This window comes from Cnephaeus nilssonii (assembly GCF_951640355.1).
Source record: "Cnephaeus nilssonii genome assembly, chromosome: 7".
NCBI classification, from domain to species: domain Eukaryota; kingdom Metazoa; phylum Chordata; class Mammalia; order Chiroptera; family Vespertilionidae; genus Cnephaeus; species Cnephaeus nilssonii.
The window spans coordinates 3,307,210-3,325,774 of record NC_137078.1 but is presented as its reverse complement, the minus strand read 5'-3'; the positions used below and the strand labels follow the sequence as shown (position 1 = coordinate 3,325,774).

The 18,565-nt window shown below is 48.1% G+C and overlaps 1 protein-coding gene and 1 pseudogene across 4 annotated transcripts in view; one reads left to right on the top strand and one right to left on the bottom strand.

Moving 5' to 3' along the window:
- Positions 1-18,565, top strand: part of FBLN2 (fibulin 2) — a 95,718-nt gene that overhangs the window by 45,964 nt on the left and 31,189 nt on the right. For all 3 annotated transcript variants that reach the window (XM_079777074.1, XM_079777073.1, XM_079777075.1), the window contains 2 exons: positions 13,131-13,242; positions 14,622-14,751. In XM_079777074.1, coding sequence (XP_079633200.1) covers positions 13,131-13,242; positions 14,622-14,751 — 242 coding nt within the window. The remainder of the gene's footprint in view (positions 1-13,130; positions 13,243-14,621; positions 14,752-18,565) is intronic.
- On the bottom strand, positions 9,614-13,120 carry LOC307103115 (transcription factor BTF3-like; annotated as a pseudogene). Its single transcript has one exon. The product of its transcript is annotated as a transcription factor BTF3-like (transcript).

The window sequence follows — 18,565 nt, the reverse complement described above, 5'->3', positions numbered from 1 at the left end:
CTAATCCATGAACATGGTATATCCCTCCATTTACTTAGATTTTTATTTCTTTTGGCAGTGTTTTTATTATTTTGAGGCTATAAGTCAGCCATATCTTTAATTAGATCTATTCCTAGCTAATTACTTGCGGCTAACGTTAGTTTTGTAACCACTGTGGGTCAACAGTTGGGCTGGGCTCTGCCGACCTGAGCAATTAGTCTTGTTTCAGCCCTATGTGGTCTCATCCTAGTGGGTTAGCCTCAATGTGTTCATGGCAGGGTCCCCAAAAAGAGAACAGAAGCTGCAAGGCCTCTTCATGTTTCACTTTTGTTGTATGCAATGCAGTCGTGAGGCAGCCCATATTCAGGGAGTGGAACAGTGCCACCCCTGCAAAGAATGGTGGCTGTTTTTACGGTCCTCACGGTGGGACGGCGGCATTTATACCGAGTTTGCCAGCTGCCCCTGAGTGTTGAATCCTCATTAAAGTCTTTCACATGTTGACTAGCCAGGTATGGGCTAAAGTAACCCTGAATGCCCACATGATAAAGAGCACATGGAAATATTTTCAAGTTGGTTTCAGAAAGATAACAGCCTGTGCTTTGGGATAAGCAGAGATGAGTTTCAATCTTGGCTCTGTCCCTTCCCTTCACCTTTCAAAGGAAGATATTGGCCCCTAACTTTCCAGGTTTGGAAAGTCCCTACGAGAGTCTCGTTAAGGAGCTCTGCGGGCTCCAGTGGAAGGGGGAGGCCCAGCCTCTGACTGGTTTCCTGCAGGAAACCACTCTCGCTTGGGGACCAGAACCTTGGGCTGCAGAGCTCAGGGTCAGGCTTGGTTCCAGGTGTAGGGGAAGCAGAGTGACGCCAGAGCCTGTCGTGTCCCCCCTCCACCCCCTGTGCATGGTAGAGAGGCAGTGGGCAGTGCTGAACCTGCTGTGGAAGTGGGCTTGGGAAGGATCCTGAGGAGTGGTGGACCAGTTATCCTTGACGGGTGCAGAGTGGGAGACTTGAACTTCCCCTTTCTTCCCACTTCTCCCTCTACCCCTTTCTTTGCTTCCTTGGAAGCTCTGCTCAGGAGCAGGCACTGTGGAGCACACAGCCTGCCGTAGACCCTGCGCTGTCCCTGGCTGGGGTGTGTGATCTGCAGCAAGTTGTGCCTCCTCTCTGGACTGCTGCCTACTCATCTGTAAAATGTGAGTAGGACATTTTACAGATGAGTAGGGGATAGGACAATCTGGAGCTGAAGGGAAGATGCAGTGGGTGCAAGCTGGGGCCGGGTGGGCGGCCCAGCCAGGGTAGTGATCCAGCCAGTCAGCAAGAGTGGCAGAGCACCTCCTTAGTCAGGCTGGGGTGGTGAGCAGGTGGGCCAGGTGCTGACTTGGGCAGCTGTAGGCAGATACTAGGAAGCAAGGTGATGGATGAGCAGATGCTGCAGTCAGTGGAGGCTGGGGCTGCCCTGTGGGGGAGGAGGAGCCGGTTGAGGAAAGCATCTCTAAGGGGCTGAACTGGCTGGAGCGAATTGGGTGGGCCCTGCTGGGTAGGCTCGTCCAGCAGCTCCTGCTGTTTCTCAGCCGGCCATCTGTGTCTGTCATCCTGGGGCAGGAGGACAAAGCACGGGAATCCTTGTTTGTTCACTCTGCCCTCTTTGTAAAGGACTCCAGGTGCTCACCACCTCCTCTCCCAGAATCCCAGGCTGCTGGGGACATTGGGGCTGCAGCATCTCTGGGCTGTTTGCTCAGGCCCACAGACATTGTCCCAAGGGGTGCTTGGTAGAAACTGTTGTGGGGTCGAACCCTGGAGTCAGAATAAGACCACTGGAGGCTGCTGATGGATTAAAAAAGCAGGCAAGGATTTATTGAGCTGGCCAGGACGGCTGCAAGGGCACCACACGCAGGTGGCCACCCTCACGACCGCCCCGTCCCAGGTGTAGGCAGTCCTTTTAAAGGTCCAAACCACAAAAATTTTCCTTTGTTCTAAATTCTAAAGTCTGGGAACAGCCTGCAGGGGGGTTCCCAGCCCCTGCTGGACATTATTGGAATGTGGCCCTATCTTGGGAAAGCAGGTTTTTACAGAACAGAACCAAGCGGAGTCAGTAATCTCTAAAAGTTATCTACAGTTTCTACTCCTGGAGCCGCTGAGTCAGTGGGAATCAGTCTCCTGTAGTCCTGGTCCACAGGCACAGGAAAATTACCTCTGTGAGTCTCCAGGTCTCAGTCTGGAAGCTGAGGTAACCACCCTATTGTCCAAGCAAGCAAGTGCGTACAGAAGCCAGAATAGCAGGGTTAAAATTCAAACAGCAGTTTTTACCTAAGTATGGTTGCTACCATACTTCATTCCCCACTGGTTTTAGGTGCATGAGTCAAATCATGGACTCCTCTTACTTCCTTTAAGGGCATTCTCTGTTCTGTTCCTGCTCTCCCATCCCCTAGCACATCTAGCCTTACTTAGCCCTGGACTTTCTCACTGCCTAGCAAAAATGTTCTTACAGTTACCAAGGCCCCTAGTACCACAGTCCCCATCAGTACTGTCCTCACTGAAGTCCAGTTCCTCTCCTGCAGGCATCGAGTCTCCTCCTGGCCTGCGTGGAGCCCAGGCTAGGGATCTCACGGGTGAGGCCGCTTGTTGCCAGGATCCAGGCCGTTTCCTGGTGCAGGAGCTGGGAGTGGTGTAGCCAGATCTGGGTGCCGTCTACTTCAACAGCCGTGGGCATGCTCAGGATAACAGTGTAGCATCCCTTTCAGGTTGGGGTGAGTCCTTGAGCAGTGAACTTCTTTACCCACACCGAGTCCCCAGGCTGGAAGGGATGTACAGGGTCCGTGGTGGGCACTGGCAGAGCATCACGAACAAGCTTATGGGTGGCTCTCTGGGTATACTGCAGAGCCTGTAAGGACTTGAGGAAGGGAATGGTTATGAATTCCAGCTTTCAGTTTCTCCCTGACCCTGGGAAGGATGGGGGGAGGTCTACCATACATGATCTCAAAAAAAGGGGGGAAACCCCTCCCGGTAGGGGGTACACCTGGTCCATAAGAGGGCGAAGGGCAGGAGGTTGGTCCAGTTTTCACCTGTTTCTAGGACAAATTGAGTTAAAGTACTTTTTAGAGTCCTGCTCATGCCTGTCCTAGGGCTTGAGCTATACTTTGATATACCTTGGCTACAAAGGCGGGGCTGTTATCTGATCCTATGACTACTGGCAGCGTGAATCTAGGTATAATCTCTTGACAACTATAGAGGCAGTTTCTGTCCTAGTGGGGTATGCTTCAACCCAACCCGAGAAGGTGTCTATGAGAACTAGCAGGTACTTGTACCCTGACGCTGGTGGCTTAATCTCTGTGAAATCCACCTCCCAATGCTCTCCTGGGGAATTTCCCTGGGGCCCAAATTCCCAGGGGGACCCTCTTACCTTGCTTAGCATTTACCTGTGCACAGACAGTACTTCTAGTGACTATGCCTTTAATTACCTTATCTAAGCTTGGTAGTACCTGCCTCACAGAAGTTCAGAAGTCTTGGTGATGCCAAGTGGGTAGCCTGGTGTAACTGGGCAACTCACGTCCGACCTAGAGCCTCTGGGACCAACAGTCTGTCATCTGGTAGGATCCACCAACCATCTGGTCCTTTGATGGCTTGCTTCTGTTCTGCCAATTCCTCCTCTTGTTTGGTGTAGGAGGGGGTCCGTCGTAGGTCCAGGTCCGGCAGAGTTACTAAAACTTGCAAAGGCCCCACTGGTTTTAGGGCGGCTTCCTTGGCAGTTTGGTCTGCGGCTCTATTTCCTCTGGCTTCAATTGTCTTCCCTTTCTGATGTCCTTTGCAGTGCACTATTGCAACTGCCTTTGGGAGCCAGATGACCTCTAATAAGGCTAAAATCTCTTCCTTATTTTTAATGTCCTTTTCCGCTGCAGTTGGTAACCCTCTTTCCTGGTGGGTGGCACTGTGTCCCCATCGAAGGGCCTGGATTAAGGCCAAAAGTTCGACTTTTTGTGCCGAGGTTCCCCTATTCAGGGACTGTGCCCAAATGGTGCGGTCCAGGGTGACTACCGCTGCCCCTGCATATCGGATGCCATCCTGAACTCTATACCTTCAAATTAATAAACATAGACAGAAATGTTGTTAGGCGGGCCGATTCCCCTCTGACAGAGAGCAAACACCCCTGGGAAAAAGAAATCCCAGTGGCCACTCGGGGCGATTTGCTATGTGTCAGAGCACTCAGCCTTAAACAAATTAAATGTTTCTTTTTTTTTTTTTCTTCTCATAGACTTCCACACATGAACAAATAATTATACCCAGGCAGACAAACAAAATATCAAACAAACATCTGTACTTATACCATTTCAGTGAACAAGTATTCTTACAGTCTTGGGATCTGAGCAGATAACAGGAACACTGCCTCTAAGTCCCCTGATGGGGGCCTCCCTTTCCCACATCCCAGGACAGGATTTTCAGCAAAACAGAAATGGCACTCATGTTGGACAAAGGAAACAAGACTAATATTCCAGGGACTGTGAGGAGAAAGTTATCCTACAGTCCGGCGTTGACCTGGGAAAAAAGAGTGCTTAGTCGGGGCGGGACAGGTTACACATAGAGCATTATTCCAGGAGAGGCAAAACCTTGCAAGGAACCTTGATAAGAAAGCTCAGTAATCCAATCACACAGTCAAAGATTAAACATCCTGAACATAACTGCCAGTACCTTGTCTGGTGATGATAGCGGGGTATCTATCAGGCCTGGGCGAGCTGTTTGTACTGCGTCTGTTACCTCTGCGCGCGCTGGGGAACCTCAGAAGGATGGTCAGAGGAGACCTGGAGGAGAGGACCTCTGGCCTTGAAGCATTGGGCTGGGGAGGGGTGGGTCTTCTGGATGAGGACATGGTGGGTACGCATCGTGTTGGGCTTTGCCTGGCCCTGCTTCCTATATGCTGGATGGTACCAGGCAGTGCCCTGCTTGGCCCCTATAATTCTCTCCTGCTCCAGGTGGGTGGTCCTCCCAGCATAAGGGGTCTCAGCACCTGAGTTCCTTTGAAAAGGAGGGGAGCCAGGATGGGAAAGGCCAGGAGAGAATGGTGGGCAGTCTGCCAAGCACAGGAGGAAACCTGGTGTCTGATCAAGGTTTCACATACCATTTAAACCACAGGAAGCAGAAACACCTTTCAGGCTGGCGATGGTCAGTTTCACAGAGGGGATCTTCAGGATCAACTGTGGCAACCCACCAAGCAGCAGCGGTGGGGCAGCTGAGGCTAGAGCTTCTCACCCCCTACTGATCTGCCAAGTGGGCATAATAACAGCACTCACTCCTGCTAAGTGAGAATCAGAGTGCTTGGGCCTGTGCCTGGCTCATTGCTAACACCCAGTTCATTTCAGCTGGTACTGTTATCCGGATAGGGCACCCCATGTTGCCTGGCTAAGACCCAGGGATCAATTGCAATCTCCTAATCTCTTTGTAAGGCAATCTTGGAGAAGGCTGAGGGAGAAAGAGTTTAGTCCAGTAACAGAAAGGCATTGGGAGCCTGAGCTATGCAGAAAAGAGACTAGCTGCCTGTGTGGAGTGAGCCCTCCCTCACCAGAAGTATTCAGACAAAGGTGAGACACCATGTGCCCAGAGTGTGACTAGACAGGATTAGGCACGGAATGGTGATGGCACTCTCAGTGGCCACGGAAACTCAGGCCCTGACTCTGGCAGCAGTCCTGGGCCGCTGTGTCTGTGCTGTTAGCTCCCCATGGTGAGCCCCAGTCCTGCCATCTGAAACAGCTTCTCAGCTGCTCAGTGTGTTACTGACGCGTTTGTTGAACCTGCACTCTACCAGGTGCCTGCGAGATAAATACGACCCAAATGCCACCCGAGATTTGAGGCAGAGACTGCAGAGGAAACTGACAATGGAGAGAGAGCGCTTGTTTATCACATGGTGAAAAATGCGGAAGGGGTTTAAAAGTCAGAGGTGTGATAGAGAGTAACAGGGCTGGCTGGACAAGCTGTCTTTTGCTGTCTAGGTATTTTATACTTTAACTAGAGGCCTGTTGCAGGAAGATTCCTGCAATAGGGCTTCCTGCTGCGGTCTCCGCTGCCCCACCTGCTTCCCTCCCTTCTCCCCTGCCCCACTTGCTTGCTTCTCTGCAGCTTTGCTCCCTTCTGCAGTGCTTGGCTTCTTTCTACGCTGTCTTCAGTCTTCGCTCTGTGCCTGGATATGCAAATTAACTGCCATCTTGGTTGGGTTAATTTGCATACTCTCCCTGATTGGCTGGTGGGCGTAGTGAAGGTACGGTCAATTTGCATGTTTCTCTTTTATTAGATAGGATGTAGTCAGTTGTATTAAGGTTTTCATTTTTCATGTGTGGGTTTTGTTGTTATTTGTAGGATATTTTTTACATTGCTTTTTAGAGAGGGTGGAAGGGAGAGAGGGGGGAGGAAAGGGAAGGAGAGAAGGAGGGAGGGAGGGAGGGAAGGAGAGAGAGAGAGAGAGAGAGAGAGAAACATCAATGTGAGAGAGACATATCCATCGGTTACCTTCTGCATATGCCCGAAGTGGGCCAGGGATTGAACCCACAATCCAGGTACGTGTCCTTGATTGGGAATCATATCCTGGACCCATCAGTATGTCATCTGATCCTCTAACCCCTGAGTAACACCAGCCAGGGCTCCTGTGTAGATTTTATTTCTTTATTTCTCCAGCTTTATTGAGTTACTACAGGCTCATTGCACAAAATTTTTGTGTGTATCCCTCAGCCTGGCCTGCACCTTCTCGAAATCCAAGATCCCTTGGGGGCAGTCAGAAATCCCTCTCACAATCGGGGACTGCTGGCTCCTAACTGCTGGCCTGCCTACTTGTCTGATCACCCCTAACCACTCTGCCTGTCTGCCTGATGCCCCTAACCACTTGCCTGCCTGCCTGCCTGCCTCATCATCTCTAGCCACTCTGCCTGTCTGCTGCATCACCACTAACCACTCGCCTGCCTGCCTGATCGCCCCTACCCACTCACCTGCCTGCCTGATCGCCCCTACCCACTCACCTGCCTGCCTGATTGCCCCTAACCACTTGCCTGCCTACCTGATTGCCCCTAACCACTTGCCTGCCTCATCACCCCTAGACACTCTGCCTGTCTGCTGCTCACCCTTAACCACATGTCTGCCTGCCTGATCACCCCTAACCACTCGCCTGCCTGCCTGATCACCCCTAACCACTCTGCCTGCCTTCCTGATTGCCCCTAACCACCTCTGCCTTGGCCCCTGCCACTGTGGCTTTGTCCAGAAGGATGTCCGGAATGATGTCCGGAAGGTCGTTCTGCTGTCCAGTCTAATTAGCATATTACACTTTTATTTTTATACACAATTGACATGTAACATTATGTAAGTTTAAGGTATACAATGTAATATCTATAACAATAGAAGCATAATATGCTAATTAGAACGGACACCCTTTCACACGTCCTTCCAGATGACCTTCTGGACGAAGCCGGGGCTGTGAGGGAAGCCTGGTCCCAGGTGTCAGAGGGAAGCTGGTGCCGGCAGCTGGGGGAAGGAAGGCTTACTCTTGCATGAATTTCATGCATGGGGCCTCTAGTATGTGTGTGTGTGTGTGTGTGTGTGTGTATAATTAATAAAGCTAGTTAGCACCTTTATCACCTCACATAGTTACCATTTTTTTTCCTGTGGTGAGAACACTTAAGATCTATTCTCTTAGCAACTTTACAGTATATAACATAGTACTGTTAACTATAGATCCCCAGAACTTGTTTATCTTATAACTGGAAGTTTGTTCTCTTTGACCAATACCCTTTTAACGCCCCTCCCCCCCTGCCCCCCCCCTCCCCCGGCTTCCACCATCTTCTGGTAATTGCCAGTCTACTCACTGCTTCCACCAGTCCAGCAATTTTAGATTTCACTTAGTAGTATTTGTCTTTCTCTGTCTGGCTTATTTCACTTAGCATAATGCCCTCTAGGTCTATCCATGTTGTTGTAAGTGACAGATTTTCCTTTTGTATATATGTGCCACATTTTCTTCATTCATTCATCTATTGATGGACTCTTGATGGTTTCCATGTCTTGGCTGTTGTAAATACTGATGCAATGAGCATGGGAGGTGCAGATGTATTTTCATGATAGTGTTTTTATTTCCTTTGGATGCATACCCAGAATTGGAATTGCTCGTAGTTCTATTTTTAATTTTTTGAGGAACCTCCATACTGTTTTCCATAGTGGCTGTACCAGTTTACATTCCCACCAGCTGTGCACAAGGATTCCCTCTTCTCCACATCTTCACCACTACTTATTATATCTTGTCTTTTTTATGATAACCATCCTAACAGGTGTGAGTTGATATCTCATTGTGGTTTTGATTTGTATTTCCTTGATGATCAGTATTGTTGAGGACCTTTTCATGTATTTGTTGGCCATCTGTATGACTTCTATATAAAAATGTCTATTAGGTCTTTTGCCCATTTTTAAATACATGTACTTTTTTTTTTTTGCTATTGAGTTCTTACATATTTTGGATATTAACCCCTTACCAGATATATGATTTCTAAATATTATCTTCCATTCCCTAGGTTGCCTTTTCATTTTGTAGATGGTTTCCTTTGCTGTGCAGAAAGAAGTTTATAGTTTGATGTAGTCCCATTTACTGTTTTGTTTTTTTTTTAGTTGCTTGTGCTTTTGGTGTCATTACCAAATAATTGTTATTAAGACCAATCAATGTCAAGGAGCTTTCCCCCTATGTTTTCTTCTGTGAATTGTATGGTTTTAGGTCTTACACTTATATATTTAGTCTGTTGTGAGTTAATTTTTGTATATGATGTGAGATAATGGTCCAATTTCATTCTTCTATGGACTTATTTTGGAAGAAGGCTCTCTTTATTCTAAAATTATTTTCTTTATGTTTTCTTCTGATACTGCCTTTATAGAATTGAAATTTATTTTCGTGTATAGTGTGAGGTAGGTCCCAGCATCACCTGTTGAATCCTTTTCCCAGGGTTTGAATGCCACCTTTATTGCACACTAAATTCCCTTATACACAGTTCTGTTTCCGAACTCTTTCTGATCCTCTTGTCTATTTGTCTGTTTTTATTTTTTAAATTTATCTTTATTTTTGAAAGTAATACAGAGGTACCTTTTTTCCCATTGACCCCCCTCTAGCCTGCCCTCATCCCCCACTCCAGGCCTTCACCACACTATTGTCTGTGTCCATGGGTTACTCATACATGCATACATGTTCTTTGGTTAATCTCTTCCCACCCACCACCCACCCTCACCTTCCCTCTGAGATTCATCAGTGTGTTCCATGTTTCTATGTCTCTGGATCTATTTTGCTCACCAGTTTATTTCTTTAGATTCCACATATGAGTGAGATCATGTGATACTTGTCTTCTTCTGACTAGCTTGTTTTGCTTAGCATAGTACTCTCCAGGTCCCTACATGATCCACTCATCTACTGATCTTAGCTATTGTAAATTGTGCTGCTATGAGCATAAGGGTGCATACATTCTTTCTGATTGGTGTTTCTGGTTTCTTAGGATATATTCCTAGAAGTGAGGTCACTGGGTCAAATGTTAGTTCCATTTTCAGTTTTTTGAGGAAACTCCATACTGTTTTCCACAGAGGCTGCACCAGTCTGCATTCCCACCAGCAGTGTACTAGGGTTTCCTTTTCTCCACATCCTCACCAGCACTTATTTGTTGATTTATTGACGGTAGCCATTCTGACAGGTGTGAAATGATAACTCATTGTTTTTTTAATTTGCATCTCTCTGATGATTAGTGACTTTTGAGCATTTTTTGTTTTAATTATTAGAATTTTAAAGTATATTCTTCTGTTCAGAAACTTTTTTGGTATTTTTTTTAACCTTTGTTTCAATCTCTATTCCCAGGCTTCTTCAGCCTAATTAGCTACAAAGAGTGATTTGTGTATAAGCAAAACTGAAAAGAGCTGCAGTATCTAAGGGGCTTAAAAATATTAGATCTAGATTTTATCAGATCCATATGCAAAATGTGAACAAGCAGTCAGTAGAAAATAGCAACTCCCAGTGACTTCTTCAAGGTAGTCTTCAGAAGTTGACTTATTCAATTTGCTTTATTCTTAGCAGCCTCATCAAAAATCTCCTCAAGATCTGGAACTTCATCATCATCATCATCATCCTCTCTGGTAGCAAGTGGTGCTTTTCCATCCACAGATTGTCTCCTTTAACTAGTCAGACTTGCCCCATGCTGGTCTGAGATGCTGGTCCTAGCACCTGTAGCTGCTTTGTCTCTGCACAGCCAGTAACAGTGAAAGTGTTTGTGGCTGAGATGCCTGAACTTTAGAGCTGTTAAAAGGGAACACTGTTCTGGCTTGTGAACATATTAACCTCTTTAATACCAGAGATATTGTTTACCCCTAACTTCTTTAAGGAGAACGGGAGTTTTTATGTCTGCTGTAGCTGTTCTGTGAACTGCCTTCTTCTTAAGAGTGTTCCTTTCCCACCATCGCGCACTTGTGCCTGCGGTTTGGTGAGCTTCTCCTGAGTCAGGATAGTTTCTTTCATCTCCTTGTGGAGAGGAGACAGGGCTGTGCTGGGGGACAAGGTTTAGCTCTCAGGGGGTCTTGGACAGAGCAGTTGAGAATTTTCCTTTTTTGGATGAATTTTAGGATCAGCTTGACAAACTTTATGACAAAATATGTTGGGACTTTGGATTGCATTGAAAATATAAATGGAGGAGAATTTTAATCCTCTCATCCAGAACATAATATATATTTTTAATAATATATAATGTTATACCTGTTAGACAACTTTTTTCTTCATGTAGATTTAGCATGTTTACTATAGATTTATTTCTAGCATTGTTTCTGTTTTGAATGGGATTTCTTCCTATTCACTTTTTTAAATTGAGTTTATTGGGGTGACATTGATTACTAAAATTATATAATATAGTTTCAGGTGTACAATTCTATAATATATAAGCATATTATATTGTGTATTCACCACCCCAAGTCAAGTCTCCTCTACTATCTTTTCTATTTAATTGCTGCTAGTGTGTAGGAAAGCCACTAATTTGAATATGTTGATTTTCTTTTTGGTCGCATAATAGTAATAATGATGATGAAAAATTAGTATTCATTTTAATATTGTGTTAATTTTGATTCACTTGGATTTTCTAGGAAGGTGAACTCATAGCATCTACAAATAATGATTGTCATCTCTTTCTAATATTTTTACTGCCTCTTTATGTCGTGCTTTATTGCATTTGCTAGCATTTCTAGGAAACTGCTAAATAGTAGCAGTGTCAGTAGGCATTTTTGTCATATATTTTACTTTAGTGTGTGCTGATTGTGATGCTTATGACTTGTTTCTGGTAGATACCAGTGATCACAAATTCTTCTCATTCCTTCCTGTGCTCTCAAGATGTTGCTGAAGCGTATTCTCTGTTTTACAGAGATAATGGAAACTCAGAAAAGTTCAAGGACTTGAAATGCCTGCTTAGCAGATAAAGCTGATGATTCTAGTGAGCTTTCACTCTGCTCCTAGAACTGTGTAGACTGCTAGCCACCCTGGGTGCATTTGTTCCTTTGCCCTGCCAGGTTCTGGAGTTGCTCCAGGATATTGAGAGGGCCTTGTAGGTTTCAGCAGCTGTGCAGCCATTAGGTCCTCGCTAAGAGAAGTCTTTAGGGAGGAGGAATAGCTATACATGGTAGCACTAAGATACAGATCCAGGCTCAAAGTTATTCCATTATACTTTGCTGTCCCTGCAGATATATGTAGTTATTCTAGATGAGCTTCATTTTTGAATGTCATTTATTTTCAGACCTCAGAGGGAAATAGTCGGGTCAGTTATATTCCTCATTTTCTAGCACCTTATACCTTATCACCTTTGTAAGATTCTCTCTTGCTTTACTATGTATTTTATTCCCTTTCTCTATTGCCATCCCTCCGCCCCAGTTCTCTTCTGTTTAATTTGTGAGTTTTTTCTTTTATGTGTTACTGTGAAACGTGTATTGTTATTTTTGTGCAATATTTTAAATATGTGTAATGAATCTCACTTGATTTTTCCTGTTCCCCTCAGTGTCTGTTCCCTACTGCTCCATATTGCTGCGTGTGCATGCATTTACCTGCACATTGTCACGCGGGCATCTAGTCTGTTGTATCTGACAGGTGGAGTTCTACACGGAGATGTCTCCAGTTCTCTTCCCCCACTCCTCCAGTGCGAACTTCAGACTTCCTCCAAGTCCCTCCCACAGAGACGCTCCAGTGCACAGCCTTGTGCCGACCGTGTGCTGGGCCTGGTGAGGAAGCCCTGGAGTGCACACTCAGGGCGGAGCCACCAGGCCCTAGGTGACGTGCACATTTCATTGTGAGAGTCGTGCCAGGTCTCCATCCAGACTGGCTGCCAGTGCCCACTGCCACCCGAGGGCGCATTGACTGCTTGTTCTGATTTTTTTCAGTTTAAAAGTTATTTTATGTTGGGGTTGTTTTTTCTTGTTAATTTTCAGGATGTTATTATATTTTCTCAGTAGCAATTCTTTGTCAGTTGTAGACATTCCAAAAATGTCTCCTAAGTTGTCAGCAATCTATTATATTGTTCATGGAGGTCTTTCATACAGAGAATTTTAATTTTGATGCGGTCAGATCCATCCATTTCTTACTGTATGGTCTGTGCCTTTGAGTTTTAAGACGTTCTCCCTGCCCTTGACTCCTCCCATCCTCCCCAGTCACTGAGATTCTCTCTGTTAACTTCTTAGCTGAGTTGTAAGCTTTCCTTGCTGCTGCTGTTGCTTTCTTATGCCTTGTCCTGGATTGGAGACTTAGGTCAGGCTGCTTAGAAGCAGAGCCTGAGTTGGGGTCCTTGTGCACATGCTGGATCGGGGAGGTGCAGGGAAGGAGCTGGACAGTGCCTCTGATCCCACAGGGAGCTCAAGTGTGAGTCGCCCCACAGGGCTGTTGCCTTTGTGCTCCCATGATACTCACTGACTGGCTGGGCTCCTCCCAGTCCCCTGTTCTGTGGGGCCAACTTAACCTCCCAGGCATTTCTCCAGCGGAGCTTGCAGTTGTGTGCTGGCAGCCAATGTGCAGGGTGAGTTACCTACCCAGTCATGGGGGTGTGGACAGGCAACGGCAGCACCTGCTGTACTTGTTGACCCGAGACACTTTGGAACTGTATGCCTCCAGTCGGGTGTGACTCTGCCCGTGTTACCACCCACAGTCTCCACGAAGGACCTGATCGAGACGTGCTGCGCAGCTGGACAGCAGTGGGCCATCGACAACGACGAGTGCCTGGAAGTCCCTGAGAGTGGCGCTGAGGGGGATGTCTGCAGGTAGGGCGGGCACCGGGGCAGGCGAGCTGCCCATTCACCGTCTCCAGATCCCTGGTTGCCTTGGACTGCAGGTCCTGACAGTGCAAGCTGAGCACATGGTTCACCTGCTTCCAGGTGCTCAAGGGCGATTGGATATGGCAGCTGTGGCCCAGTTGGTGAGGCTTTCTGCAGGTGCAGAGAGCCCAAGACTGGACCCCAAAGTAAACTAGCCACATACGTTTATAGTGGGCCTGCTACACGTAATCAGGAGCAGGTGTTAAAGGACCATCGGCACCCAGGAGTAATTGTGTGCTTCTCTAACTGCTGGGCAGGGCTCCATCCACACAGGTTATACTCGCTCAGCTCTGAGCTGGGGAGCTCAGTCCTCTTTCTCTCCCCACTTTGCTACCCTAGAGTCTCTAAAAGAGTGGCCTTTCACTGTCCTCTTCTGCTGCCTGTGCTGATTGTTTATTCTGTCTCTGGTGTCTCAGCAAAGGCATCATTTACACCCAGGCCAGCCCTGTGCCAGGCCGGGAAGATGTGTTGATCAGCTACTCACCATTCCTTTTTTCTAGCGACACCATTTTTTCCAACCTACTCATTTTTCCAGACAAAGGAAGACAAGGTTCAGATAAGTGACGTGATTCACCCAAAGCCATACAACTCATTGGGAGCATGGCCAGGAGTAGACCTCATGTTTCCTAATGTCCAGCTCACCATACCTCCTTTACAAACATTTAAATGCTAACCATGTCCCTTTCCTTTTCCTCTGTTGTCCCACCAATTTGGGCTATTTAGGAAGCAGAGCATGCACAAGTCACAGTCCTGGAGTTTTGAGCTGAGTAGCCCTTATAAGTAGTGCACGCTTACATTCCTGTTGTGATGGGAAACTCACTGCTTCATGGCCAGCCGGTTGTCACTGGATAGCCCTCGCTGGGACATGCTCTTCCTCACGTGGAGCTGAACCCTGCTTTCCCACAACCCTTCCTCTGTGTCCTGGCTCTGCCCTTATGCTGCTGGCTCATCAGGTGCCTCTGCCCCAGGGCAGCCCTACTGAGATTGGGAGGCTTGACCAGGAACACTGTAGGCTACGCTCCTCCATACCAACCAGGATTGGGTCTTCCTGTCTTTCTCAGCCCCATGTGGGGTTTGGAGTGCCAGTTCCCCTTTCTCATTGGTCAGGACACACAGTACTGAGACCAGTGGGGCCCAGGCCTAAAGTCTTCTTGGTTAAGGAGAAACAAACCCATGTGACTCCGTGGGGGCGGGGTGCTGGCCCTGCCAATGCACCTGTCATCAGCGCTGCCCTGCTCGTATGGGCTTCCCTGCTCTGAGCCTCGGTTTCTTTCCCGGGGAGGATGGGTGGGTGTTCAGGTGGGGCTGAGGGCACTCTATTGCAGGACAGCTCAGAAGCACTGCTGCGCGTCCTACCTGAAGGAGAAGAGCTGCATGGCCGGTGTTGTGGGCGCCAAGGAGGGCGAGGCCTGTGGGCTTGAGGACAGCGACACCTGTGGCACCTCCTTGTACAAGGCAAGTCCGGCCGCCCCCTTTGTGGCCTGAGGGTCCTTGAGGGCTGGGGTTTGGGTTCCCCGGTGGGACTCCACAGTGAGGGTGACCCTCTCACATGGTCAAGGGTCTTTTCATCTGCATAGAGAGCATCAGCAGTTGCGACCTACTAATTCACAAAATATTTACTGAACACCAGTGTATGCCAGGCCCTGTTTTAGGCATGAGGGATGCAGAAACGTGTAACACAAAAATCCCTGCTCTCTCTGGGTTTTCCTTCTAGTCAGGGAGACAGATGGAGATCAAGGTGAGTATGTTAATGTTCAGTATATTAGAAGGTGATGGTGCCAGGGAGGACAAACTGAAGAGAGGATAGGGACAAGCTATGTCAGAGATTGGGAGGGTCTGGAGTTTCATCTGCAGTGGCTGGAGATGGCCTCACTGGGAAGGGGATGTTTGAGTAAAACCCTGCAGGAGGAGAGGGGTGAGCTGTGTGGACTTCTGTGGGAAGTATCTTCTAGGCCAGGGGTGTGGAACATCTTGCCCGGGGACCATATAAGGCTCACAAAATCTTTTAGTCTGGCCCTGCCAAGGCATTAGGGTGAGTTAATTAATGTTTGACCAAATATAGCAGGCTAATTTTTAAGTTGATAATTTTTTATGGCCCTTGAATGATGTTATAAATATCCGATGTCCCTTGGTAGAAAAAATAAAGGTCCCCCACCCCTATTCTAGGCAGAAGGAACAGCAAGTGCAAAGGTCCTGAGGCAAGTATATGCTTGGCATGTGTGAGGAGCAGCCAAGAGGCCTGTGTGGCTGGAGTGCAGTGAGTGAGGAGGGAGTAGTAGGAGCTGAGGCCAGAGAAGCTATGGGGCAGACCCTGTCCAGCATTATAAGGATGGTGGTTTGCTCTCAGTAAGGTGGGAGACACGGAGAGTTTTGAAGGGCATTATCTGGGTCCCTTCTGCAGTTGTGGGGACCAAGAGGGTTCTTCTCCATGGACAGAGTGGTCAGGATGGAATTAAACCTCACCAGGCAGTCATGGAGCAGAGAGAAGAGGAGGGGCCTTCTAGCAGAGGGAACAGTGTGAGCAAAGGTACAGAAGCAAGAGCTGTGGCAGCGGGGTTCAGTAGCCTGTGGCAGAGAGGTGCAGCGGGAGCAGGCTGCCAGGAGTCCTCTGGCTCCTACATGAAGGACAGTAACTACTGCCGTGAGGTATTTTGGGCTTCAGGCTGCAGGTGGCAAGGCTAGGGACGAGACGTCAGTTTGGCTGCAAGTAATGGAAAACTCCCTAAACATTTCTTATTCTGTCATATGCTGGTGGTTGCAGGCAGCCAGGCCAGAACTGACGGAATGAGTGGCTCTGTGGTCTTCAGGGACATAGGTTTGTTCTGTCTTGTTGCCCAGCCAAATGGAATATGCTGCCTCCTGGTCCAGAATGGCTGCTTGAGCTCCAGGCAGCATGTCAGAAGGATGGGGAAGAGCCCCTCTTGAAATTATTTTTCATTGTGCCAAATACACAGAGTGTAAAATTGACCATCTTAATTACTTTTTAGTGTATAGTTCAGTGGCATTAAATACACTCACACTATTGTACAGCCATCACCACCATCGAGCTCCAGAATTCTTTCATCCTCCCAAACTGAAACCCTGTCCCGTGTAGCACTCACCCCCATACCCTTTCCCTCCAGCCCCTGCAACCACCCTCCTACTTTCTGTCTCTATGACTGACTACTCTAGGGACCTCATATGTATGGAATCACAGTCTTTGTCCTGTGTGATTGGCTTATTTCACTGAGCACAGTGTCCTCCAGGTTCACTGCGGTGTAGCAGGTATCAGGATGTCTTTTCTTTTGAAGTTGAATACTATTCCATTACATGTAAAGAGCACGTTTTGTTGATCCATTCATCTTTTGATGGACATTGGGTTGCTTCTACCTCTTGGCTGTGTGACCAAGGCTGCTGTGGACACAGGTGTGAGAAGAGCCCCTCCTTTGAGGACAGACAGTACTTCCACTCACAGCACATCAGCTAGAACTTAGGCCAGTAGTCACACCTAGCTGAAGGGTGGCTGAGAAATGTAGTCTTTGTTCTGGAGAGGTCACATGTTCCGCTGAAAATTGGGAAGAAGGGAAAGCAGACATTGGGGCCCAACGCCTGGCTGGTTGTGCAGCAGAGGATAGGGCAGACCAGGGCAGTGGACAGTGTCAGGAGCATCATCAAAAGAGATGTTTAGGGGAGAGAGTGTAAGGGGTTGAAGAGGGGTCGCAAGCCTGGATGACTGATAGGGACATTTGGAGGAGGGTAACATTTTGGAAATGATTTGGACTTTAATTTTTATCATGGTGGGTTGATTTTTTCTAAAAACAATTGATATTAGGGAAAGGACTTTGGTGACAGAAAAGTTTTGAATCCCATTTTTGTCTGTATGTTTGACCCTGACCAGCCTTTTTTGAGCCTCAGCTTGTCCATCTACAAAATGGGGATAATAATATATGTCTTATGGGATGGTTGTGAGCATCAGAGGTAAGAAAAACTAAGTAATTTATTAAGTACACTAGGGGCCCGGTGCATGAAATTCGTGCACTGGGGGTCAGGGGTCCCTCAGCCCAACCTGCCCCCTCTCACATACTGGGAGCCCTCAGGGGATGTCCTACTGATGGCTAAGGCCCGATCCCCATGGGAAGCGGTCCTAAGCCGCAGTCTGGCCTCCCTTTGTGGGAGGCAACCGGGCTGGTCAGGGGAAGGCACCAGCCCCATCACCCGCTGCTGCAGCCACTGTCAGTCACCACAGCCACCAAGGTGTTTTCATCAACACGGACTCCAGTCCCTTCACCATGAAAAAATGACAACTTTCTTTAGGCATTTTCAAGATGTGTCTTTCATAGGATATGGATTTCTTTCTTTATTTTTTATCCTCACCTGAGGGTATGTTTCCATTGACTTTTAGAGAATGTGGAAGAGAAAGGGAAAGACAGAGAGAAACACTTTGATTGGTTGCCTCCTGCATGAGCCCTGATCTGGGCCCCAGCCAGGGAGGAGCCTGCAACCTAGGTACATGCCTTTGATCAGAATCGAACCCAGACCCTGCTGTCTGCAGGCCGAGGCATTATCCACTGAGTCAAACTGGCTAGGGCAGGATATGACATTTCTTAGCCCTCCAGCAATGGACCTTCATTTTTTTCTCCAGAAGTGCGGTGGAAAAACCCTAGATCACCTTTTTGGATTCTTATTACCCAAGTTACTAAGAATATTACCAGTGGCATACAGGAAGCTTAGCCAATGTGCAGTCAGAAAAGGTGTTTCCTCTATAGTTCACACCAATCACCGGCTGTGCCCTGCCCAGGCCTAAAGCCTCTGGCCGAAGCTTTAGGCCTGGGCAGGCCTCTCCAGCTCCCTCTGATCACCGGCTCAGCCCCTGCCCAGGCCTGCCCAGACCGAAAGCCTCTTGGGCAGGAGCGGACCCCCAGCTCCCTACAATCAATCGCAGGGGGTCCGCTCCTGCCCAGGCCGAAAGCAGACCCCAGCTTCCTGCCCAGCTGATCAATCGCAGGGGGTCCACTGGTGTACCAGGCCGAAGAAACCCCCAGCTCCCTGTGATCGATGGCAGGGGGTCCACTCCTGCACCAGGCCAAAAGCCTCCGGTAGAGGGACACCCAGCCAAAAGCCTCCAGCGGAGCGGACTCCCAGCTCCCCACTTTCGATGGCAGGGGATCCGCTCGCCACGCCCACCATCCAATCAGAGCGAAGAGCTGGGTGTCTGCCACGCCCACCATCCATCGAAAGCAGGGAGCTGGGTGTCTGCTCCGGCTCCAGGCCAAAAGCCTCCGGCAGAGGC